This window comes from Ruditapes philippinarum, unplaced genomic scaffold (genome assembly GCF_026571515.1).
Source record: "Ruditapes philippinarum isolate M1 unplaced genomic scaffold, ASM2657151v2 ctg791_1_1_1_1, whole genome shotgun sequence".
Lineage (NCBI taxonomy): Eukaryota > Metazoa > Mollusca > Bivalvia > Venerida > Veneridae > Ruditapes > Ruditapes philippinarum.
Window position 1 is genome coordinate 451,868 of NW_026861391.1, and position 10,447 is coordinate 462,314.

The 10,447-nt window shown below is 31.6% G+C and overlaps 1 protein-coding gene across 1 annotated transcript; it reads right to left on the reverse strand.

The window, feature by feature from the left end:
* Positions 1 to 2,402: 2,402 nt before the first annotated feature.
* LOC132715476 (1-deoxyxylulose-5-phosphate synthase YajO-like) lies at positions 2,403 to 8,073 on the reverse strand. The gene is made up of 8 exons (XM_060698481.1): positions 7,796 to 8,073; positions 6,781 to 6,926; positions 6,463 to 6,616; positions 6,044 to 6,217; positions 5,253 to 5,350; positions 4,896 to 5,077; positions 3,656 to 3,795; positions 2,403 to 3,074 (listed from the first exon to the last, which is right to left on the reverse strand). The coding sequence occupies exons 1-8, from the start codon at positions 7,886 to 7,888 to the stop codon at positions 2,964 to 2,966; spliced, it is 1,098 nt and encodes a 365-aa protein (XP_060554464.1). The 5' UTR covers positions 7,889 to 8,073; the 3' UTR covers positions 2,403 to 2,963.
* Between the last annotated feature and the right edge of the window lie 2,374 nt (positions 8,074 to 10,447).

Genomic DNA, 10,447 nt, shown 5'->3' on the forward strand with positions numbered 1-10,447 from the left:
TTTCACGTTTGTAACTGTATGTTTCTACTGCCAATAAACTCGATTCAATTGTTGTTTCGTTTAATTAGTTAATTAGTTATGGATTTGAAAAGATTGATTGTTATAATTTCTTATTGACCAACATTTGTTTTATATAAAAATGGATAAGATGTACTATTAAAACTGCCTTAGATATTAAAAACTGTCCTACTTTTTTCAATTGAACATTAAACATACATTTTGAAGATATTTATAGATTTGTCCAATATGGTAAAATGTTTTTCTTTACCTGTGCTGTTACCATTTACATGCACGAGGATAGGCATAATGTCACTTTAATATTCATTAAATGAATTAAAGAGAGCATTTTCTCCAGTGTGTATTGACGTTTTGTCAGCACTCTCTATGCCAAATGAGTTCGTAGTATATAATATAGTGTTTAAAAAGATGCATATTTCTATACATATCTAGGAATATAATTGAGTGTAGGGTGATAATCTTGTGGCAGGCTAAAAAAAATTAGTTTATTGGAAATTATTTGTAGGTCACGTAATTATACTTTCTTTTGTATAACAAAATTGCTGGAGAATGGGATCACTCAAGAGCATTAACAAAAACAATACTTGTAACTCGGTTTTATTGAGTTATTCTTATTTTAATATAAATGATGTAAATGGTATATTTAAATATATGATAATAATTGTTTTGTACACCTTTACATTGATATTCTTTTGTCAACTAATGTAAGATGCTGAATAGACTTTCAGGTGATTAAATGTTTATAAACACTGTTGTTATTTGTACAGTGGTCGTGGATTGCTGGATTTTGTCGGGGGCTTCGTTCTGTAAACGTCGTTCTGCCTAGTCAACCTTGGTGAGGAATGTTCAAAGTTTCAGAAAGACTACAAATATATTATTTTCAACACGTGCGGATACCTCGGTTCTACAGACACCAGTTTGGAGCCTTGGAGCCACTGGCATTCGACACGAAACAAAGAGCTTGATAACAGGAATGGCGCCAAAGGCCAGAATTTGAATTAATGATAATAAATTAACTATAAACTGTATGAGTCAGTATTTTAAAAGTACCATAAATAATACTATTAATTCTTATAGCATCAATAGAAAATTTTTCCCTTTATCGTATAAAAGCGTATGCCTTCTAAAGCAATTTGTTACCTATTTTTAAACCATTTTCCTTTAATTTACATGTACTTACGATTCATCACATTACTATTTTAATTGACTTTATTTCGTAAGCATTGTCCTTAATACGTTTTTATTAAAATACCTTTTCAAACTATGTTGTTAAATATCACTTAATAGGTTGTTCATATCTTGTATGATTATATTTTTACAAGCTTTTTAATCTAAAAGTTGTCTGGTACATTCGCTTAACATAAATAAAGTTGGATTGTTTAGATTTAATAAATCTTATTATTCTTGCTTTAAAAAATGGTTTGAAGTGCGGAGCTGTGATTAATTCCGTTTTGTCCTCGTGTAGTTAACTTTCGACCACTAAAGATCTCCTCCTCACAACCTTTAACTGTAGACATGTACGAAGATGAAATAAACCTATGAGATGTAAATGATATACATAGTTATATGTATGATGTGAACGAGTGCTATGTTAAGTTATAAAATGTAATATTCATCAAGAATTGGTCTGATAACATCATAATATCATTCCGTAAGATTTGTGATAATAAATGTTAACTTTAAATGACATCTAAAACGTGAATGAATACGAATGTCTATCTATTATTCTTTGCTATTACATTTTTCGTTTATGATCTCATCACAGTTTATAATTACATGTTCTTATTTCAAATTAATTATGTATAATTTGAAAAAAAACTGAATGACAGTAACTGGTGAAAGGAACTGATTACAGAAAAATACCTTAATAATTTGACAAATAAAATGTTTTGTCCAAACATCCTGTTTGATATAATATAATGTAAGTTTTTGTAGGATTATGTGGTTAATATCCAAGTCTATGGATCTGACTAATTAATGTGAAATTTACCGAGGCCGTTAGAAAGTTCAACTATTTCAATTCTAAAGAAATTAATTTTCAACCGAAACTCTTCCTTTCTTATCATGGTTCATTGATATATTTTGTAACACATTTCATGTATATTGAAATAAAGTATATTCATTTGTTGAAATATTTAAGCTGTATTTTTTATTCAGAGACAGTTAAAACTATCTTTCGCAACCAGGCCTTTTATGTCCGTTTGTTTCATTAATTGGCGGCTGTTCTGATACTTCCCTTATTTCAGCATTTTTGATTGATGCATCGTTTAGAGGAGTATCAAATCATATTTAAATACGGCAAATAGGGCTTATTAGTTCTGAACATATTTAAGACTCTATGTGTTACAATGAATGTACTTTGGCTTTAAAACTTATTCAACCCATAGTTTTTCAGTTTATTTATTTCATTTCCTTTAAGGCTTTTGGCCCAATGAAGAAAATATAGACATATATAAATACAAATATATATGACATCACAGTGCAATACATGATAATGAAATAAACTATTCAATATATACTACTAACTTAATACAATGTAGTAAACATATCTACAGTACTGCAGAAAGTTGAAAACCAAACCTCAGTTACACAATACAGGTTTTGAAATAAGTGTATTTTCATGTAAAAGTTGACATAATTACATGTATATTCTGTCTAATCAACGTAAGAACTAATTTACGTATCCAATTACCTTTTCAGACTTGCTGTCATTACTATAAAGTGGAGTTGGCAATAATGATGCTAATTACTCTGTAAAATATGACCAATAAACAAACTTAATAAACGAACAAGTTAAATGTGGGAATGAATATATCAAATTTTTCAGATATCATGACTGTTAATCGTGAATGATAAAAATGTATATTAGAAAAATTGCATATAATATGTTCAGTACTGTAACTGTTACATAAAAGTCAAACTTTACAAACTGCCGGAAACAACTTTTACACATTGTTAGATCTGTTGAATGGATTGATTCTATTATTTCCTGCCCGCCATATCATCTCATAGGGATATAAATTTACCCTGGGACTGGCCTCGTTAAGTCGAGTCATCTGAAAATGTCAAAAAGAAATAAAGGAATAAAGTTATAGACAGATATAATGTTTGTACATTATTAATGATTGAAACAAGCGAGAGAATCACTGCAGCACTTTATGGCGATGGTCATTTGGATTAATACCAATGTTCCGAGCTATTTTATCACAATTGACACGTGATATATCACGTGCACGTTGCAGAAAAGTTTTGGTACAACTGCAACAGGCCGAAAAATGCATGTGTTAAACAAATATGTTTAATGTGCAAATAGTAATATAAACCATGAGAACGATCAATGCTACTACTAATAATAATTTAAACCTAGGAATGTTTCTCAAGTTGTAAATGACGATTCAAACTGAGTATTGCCATTCAAATTTATAATTTCATTCACTTTTATATAAGTTGTATGTAAATCTGAAAACAGACACCACAATATGAATTGAAAAATTGTTTGAGGAAGATAAGTCAATTCTAATTATAAAACATTGTAATGCCTAAATTGATTATATTATAATGGTCCAAATAAAAACAATATTGACAATTGCATTATTATATATTTAGGAACATAAATGTACTTATACAACATGTTTACCTCCTCGTCCGACAGTTCCCATCCTGTACTTGCACCCATGTTATCTTCAAGTTGTTTTAAAGACGTGGCTCCAATAATAACCGAGCAAACGACATCTTTCTGTAGAAGCCAGCGGAGTGATACTTGAGGGACCGTTTTACCTAAAATTTTAAATTTTATATCTTCAAAATTTTTGATCAGAGGAGACCTCTCTCGATGCAATATCAATTAAATTGGAAAAAAATGTTATTGGCATATTTACAGTTAATTGTTTGACTCTGATAATGGGAACCAAAATTTGTTCCACGTCCCAAGGTCCCTTAGACCTCGCTAGGGCTGATCATTCAAGCCAATTCACAAAACTAAACACCTTCTGTTACTAGTATGAAAAGGCAATACAAAAATAAAGATTTGTGCATACACATTTCAAATAAAAGTGTTCATGATTAGTATAAAAAAATCTTAGTTCCAGCAAAAGCAATGTTCTATATACAACACTAAACTAAACTGTTGGAATCAATTATCCTTTAGATAAAAAGAAATATATAACAGCAAAATCAAGAATATTTGGCGACCTTTCACCATGTTTACCATACAGAAACCAACAACGACGAAAACAAAATCAGTAAGTGAAAATTATAAAGTCGCTTTGTTTTCGTATTTTAGTTACAGACAATGAACTTTGTAAGATTCCTCTTGCTATTTTACACCGATTAACATAAACAATCTACAACAATTGATTTCTTAGAACAAATGCTCTGAAGGACAAAAATTATAAAAAAAACAGTGGGATGAAGTACTGTGCAAGTTTCCATCTATTACACATTTCAATAACACTACAATTGTTTGACGAAGCAAATATTCAAGCTTCATTTTCTCTTCATGTATTTGAATTTATTCATACTCGCTACGGGTTACCCATTTCGGCGGGTCATCCAGAAGGGTATTAGTCATTTTAGATTTTAGAGTATAGTTCAAGATCCTGATACATAAAGATGCCCCAATTCCAGAAGATTCTCCTGGTTCTTTAACGTGCCTAGTGTTTAAGTACTTATACACGGGACATTGACTTTAAGTCTCAATCGAAAGACTGTTTTGGTAATTTTAGTTGGCCAGCCTTGAATTGAATCTGAAATTACAAGTTACACGCTCTAACCAACTGAGCTATGCGGGCTGAGCTTTTTTTTTTCTCCTCATATATTGTGTTGTACCTGAATATGTTGCTCTCTTCTACCAACACTATCTCAAGCTTTGCACTTACCATGATTCGTAGCAATATCTTTCATGGCGTCCATTAGCTTCCAGTAATTATCGTCATCGTTATATTGACTCCATGCTGGCGCAGCTTGCATTGCTTTAGACTCGTCTTGGTGAACAAATCCAATTCTACTTCCCTTTGCGTCTGGTGTTTTGTTTCTCTCAAATTTCCCGGTTAAAAGCCCACTGTAATTGGAAACGGTTCAGGTTTTTCATCATTTTTACTTTTGCAAAGGGTAATAGTTAATAAACTTAAAACAGGCAAACGCGTTTTTGATATTGTCAAATAATTGTCAACTATAGGTAATGAGAAATGATATAATCAGGTAATTTATTACTGTAACAAACGCTTTATATATACCCTTTCAAAGGACTCCATGGCAATACCCCAATGCCTTCATTTGCACACACCATAAACTCTTCGAATTCAGATTGACGTGCAAGCAAATTGTATTGTTGCTGAAATAAGATTTAACATACACGGTTTTTTTATTCTATCTAAGTATTCGCATTTTTAATAAAAGCAATCTCAAAATTTAATGACAAAGACTATGAATCTCAAGGGGGATAATTTGGAACATAGCAATGACGTTGTTCAATGTATATGTACTAAATGCAATACAGATATTCCTCATGAAAATAAATTACAGTTTTGCCAGACGTGTTAATGTAAGCTTGTTTGTTTGGATTATGTAAATAACGTATCGTTGTTGCGTATCTCCTAAACTATGATGCATGCCTGAATGTTAATTACCTGAAGAGCCCATAAAGGTATTCAATAAGTGTATAGAATTGCGTTACCGAAATCAGTCGCTTTAATATAACAGCCATTTAGCATTCATTTTATTGCTGTTTGCATGCCCTTGAAATAGTTTTAAAAGTTATCGGTGGTTTTCGATGCATTTATGCATTGTTTATCGAAATGGCCTGATATATTATTTTGATCCGTTGTTTTGTTGATTTGTTCGGCATAAATTATGTTGGGGTGGGGAAAAGGCGTTTCATTCCTTGTGTTTATTTATACTATATAGGGGATATATTTTGGATATTATCATTATTATTGATAGCATTTCAAGTTCCTGTGAATAGATTCAAGTTATACAAAAATAATGATGCTCTTTTAATATAAATGAAATTGTTTATTCAGACTACCTGAAGTGATACACATGAATTAAGTCCCATCATCTCAATTTTATCCACTATTTTCTGTAGTTGCCATCCGCAGACGTTACTGACACCAAAGTATCGTATTTTCCCGCATCTCACGAGATCGTCAAATGTCCTCAGCGTCTCTTCTATCGGAGTGGCATTATCCCAAGCATGTGACTGTAATATAACAATATTTATTTTACAAAATAAAACAAGTAATCCGTGATAGACATATACCGATGGAATATTTTAAATATATGACCAAATGATTATTTACTAAACTACTTTGAAAATGTCAGATAGAGGACAAGGTGGAACAATTAAAGAACGTTTCGAGGCGATTTTCTTAATCAAGCATGTATTGATGATATGCATGTATAAAATCAATCAAAATTCTACAACACTGGACCAAGTTACAGTACCTGTAACAGGTCGATATAATTAGTTTGAAGTCTTTCCAAACTTTCTTCACAACTTTCAATAATATGTCGTCGGCTCAAACCAACTTTGTTTATATTTGAACGATCAACATGGAAACGACATTTCGTTGCTAGTACAATGCTGCTCCGATCTTTTCTGAAACATATTAAATATTATAAAAGCAAGATGTCATTTGTGTTAAGTTTCTTTTCTAATCGTGGCCGCTACTTCATTTATAAATTTATATTATTTTAAAATGTTGATTACAAAATATATCATTGACGAAATGACATGATTATAAACTATCCAATCGTTCTTACTTCTTAAGCCAGTTGCCAACAACCCGCTCCGACGCACCAAGACCATAAACATTAGCGGTGTCTAGGAAATTACCTCCTAGTTCAAAATATCTGTCCATCAACTTGTGTGACATTTCCTCATTCAGTTGTGTTGGAATGGGCATAACCTACAATATGAATATATATGAAAATAAAAAGAATTTAATTGGAATTATCAATATTAACTTCAGACTTGTATTGTATTGTATTGTAATGTAGGGGTAGGGGTATTTATGGGTGTGTGTGTGGGGGGGGGGGGTATACTGGCCACGTGTATTTCGACAATAATTCCTGCGTTTTACTTTCACAGACATAACTTCTCGAGAAGTGATTTTATATGTTAAATTCCTATGTTACTCCATATAGGACAACTATCTCTGTCATAAAGATTTCAAGTAATAAACTATATAAAGTTAACCTTGAAAGTTATAAATAGTTTTGTAATTACTCATTTACTTGCATGTGTTTATTATATGTGTTTGAATTTTATTGAAATTAGAAAAGTAAACAAATAAAAATAACAGTGAAAAACAAAAGAACAAACATAAATCTTGAAAGCTTTATCTGCATGTGGAGGGAAGTAACTCATAATGATTTATGACAGAAAATACACGAAACGCAACGTAGCAAAAAAATGCATAGTCAGTATGATAAAGATCTATAAATAGCAAAGTATCAGTTGTGATTATTTATCGTACTTTCAATTTGTCATGCTTGCACTCAATACAGATATATTCATATAACCATTTCTCTAGCTAATTGATAACTTTTCAGTGGGGTCAATTAATTGAGATCTTTTAGTTAAGAATGTTCAATAAATAAGCAGAGCAATGTTATACTGCATGAGATAATAATTTTCCATTCGATGCATTTACTTTCTATATGAAAAATAAAACCAATTCAACGAATGTTTTAATTTGCGATGTGATTGTGCTAACATCTGGTTCAAAGTTTCCTTCAAGTCATTAATAACAAAAATAAGAAACAAGACACTTACCCCGTCGCCAAATGTCATGGTACCCAAACATATGTTCGAGACTTGGACCCCCGACCTGCCGAGATAGTTGTATGCTACTTTTGCAGTTGTCATTTTTTGCTGATCACGTTATATCAATTAAGATATAAAGTTAGTATGCATATAACCATCCGCACAATAACAATATCTGTGAATTCACGTATAACTTGTGTTAATAGATAAATCTAAATGTAATATTATAGCATATAAATGTGTACAGTATATGTTCATAAGAAAAGTTCAAAAACTAGCACGTCTGATAATAAATATAAATATCTGCGTTGACGTCGAATAACCGGTTATATTTAGATATATGTCCCGATTGTAAAACGAGACTTTTTAGTTTTATCATATTTTATTGCTATATACATGTATATACAATACAGATACAAATTTCATATGTATTTTAAACAGCAAAAGCAAACGGGTTGGGCCCAAGTTCTTACAACATTAGCGGTCGGCCCTCCCCGGTAAATAATGAAACGAAAAAACTATATTCAATACTTAATGGCATATAACATAAACATAGTGTATATCATGTATAATTGCTGATGGAATGAATCGTAAGAAACGATTTTTAACAATATACAATAAAGTAATCGAACAGATAGAAATCAACGTTCGTGTATTTTATAAATTTATAAATATGGATGATCTAAGGATTCAGTATAACCTACCCCCCACCCCCACCCCTAAGTGTCACGGGTTTCGTTAAGGCTGTTATGTGCATTTACTTTATATTGGGTACAGGGTATTTGTAATTACTTCTTATATAATATTCTAAGTACATTTATAACTGATTACAATAAAGGTTTAATGTTTAGGTATAAGTGAATCGATTTGTATTTTTAATAAATTTATGGACAGCAGTAAATAGATGCTAGGCTATCACTACCAAGTAACAGTAGATTTGTATTCAGTGGGTGGAACGTCCTAGTTTCTGTAAAGAGTGTTATTCTTTGCGTTTGATAACTCGGGCATTTAAAGAAAAAATGTTCAGCATTCTCAGCTGCATTTCCGCAATGACATGTGGGATTTTCACTAAGATGATTTCTAACGAAGTCACCATTTAGGTCGCTGCAATTGTTTCTTATACGTGAGTGTAAAACGAGACTTAAATACTACGATAACATTGAGACGCATGTTCGTTTTAAATTTAACTTGGGTTTAAAATAAACCAATGATAATTGAACGTGTGGCCTGGTTTTGTTGCTTATCATGCTTATTTAAAAAACGCTTTATTATTTTGTTTATTAGTTTGAAGATAATAGATGTAATTACGATTCGTGAATGTTGTAATATTTCCTTCTGCAAGATTCCTTTCATAATGATGCTAGCTAGATCTAAAAGACCTTTTATCTATACCAATTAGTATAAATGTTTTTATACATATTTATACATTTTTATGTATATATTTCAGTCAATTACATTTTTATCTTTATTTTTAAGAATGTAAGTTTTTTTGTTGTTTGTTTTTTAAACCACGAAGATACTGCTTCGGTTATATAGTGATCTTTCGATTTAACTTGTAAGAGATGACCGAATGTGACCGAAGTTTATAATTGTACTTGGTCAACGTTTACATAGCTGATCTAAATGTACTTTAAATTAATAGTATCGTGATAACCCGAAATCACTCTCGCTTTCTTCCGGCAGGTTTTGGATACCTATTTTTAGTATATCTTGAAGGTGTTTTCCACTGTGACATCATTATTTGAAAATATTTCAATATGTTGTTATTCAAGAATGTTAGCTCTTTAGTGTCCGTAATCCTGTAATAATATGTATAATACGCAGGTATTGTGCAAAACAATTACTTGTATTTCAATTTGAAACTCTTCCTGATAGACAGGAGCACACCTTCTGTTAAGTTTAAGAAGGCCCGAGCGTTCGTTTGTTTGAAATTGAAAATGAGTAACCGTAATGGCTTGCAGTTGAATTTATGTTTATTTTCTGTTGAAAACTGTGTTATTTCATTTATATATGAAGCAAAATAATATATGTTAGGTTAGAAATGGTATTAAACCTGTCAAAAGCACGGTTTCTAAAAAATGTACATGGCGGTTAAATGAATAAATAGAGGATATTGAATTTGTAGGTTCAATAAATTAAGAAATGAGCCGCGTCACGACAAAACCAACACAATGGGTTTGCGATCAGCATGGATCCAGACCAGCCTGCGCATCCGCGCAATCTGATCAGGATCGATGCTGTTCGCTATCAGTTCCTCTACTTGTTATAGTGTTGATAAGCGAACAGCATGGGTCCTGATCAGACTACGCGGATGCGCAGGCTGGTCTGGATCCATGCTGGTCGCAAACGCACTATGTTGGTTTTGTCGTGACGCGGCTCAAATGAGGCGTTTTACGAATACAGTATAGTGAATGTACTTATTATCGCATACTAACATTAGAATACCGTACAGTTAAAAAATAATAGAATAATATTGTGTGCCATAATTATGTTGCGGTTCGGATCGGATCGCACATGCCACACATTTTATTTTGCATATTCTACCATACTATCAAATTTTATATACTTTTCCAAAATAAAACAATTTTTTCATGGAAATTAAAGGCACTTTATGCCTCAGTAATGAATGAAATGTTCCACTTTTACAAAGGGCACATGGGT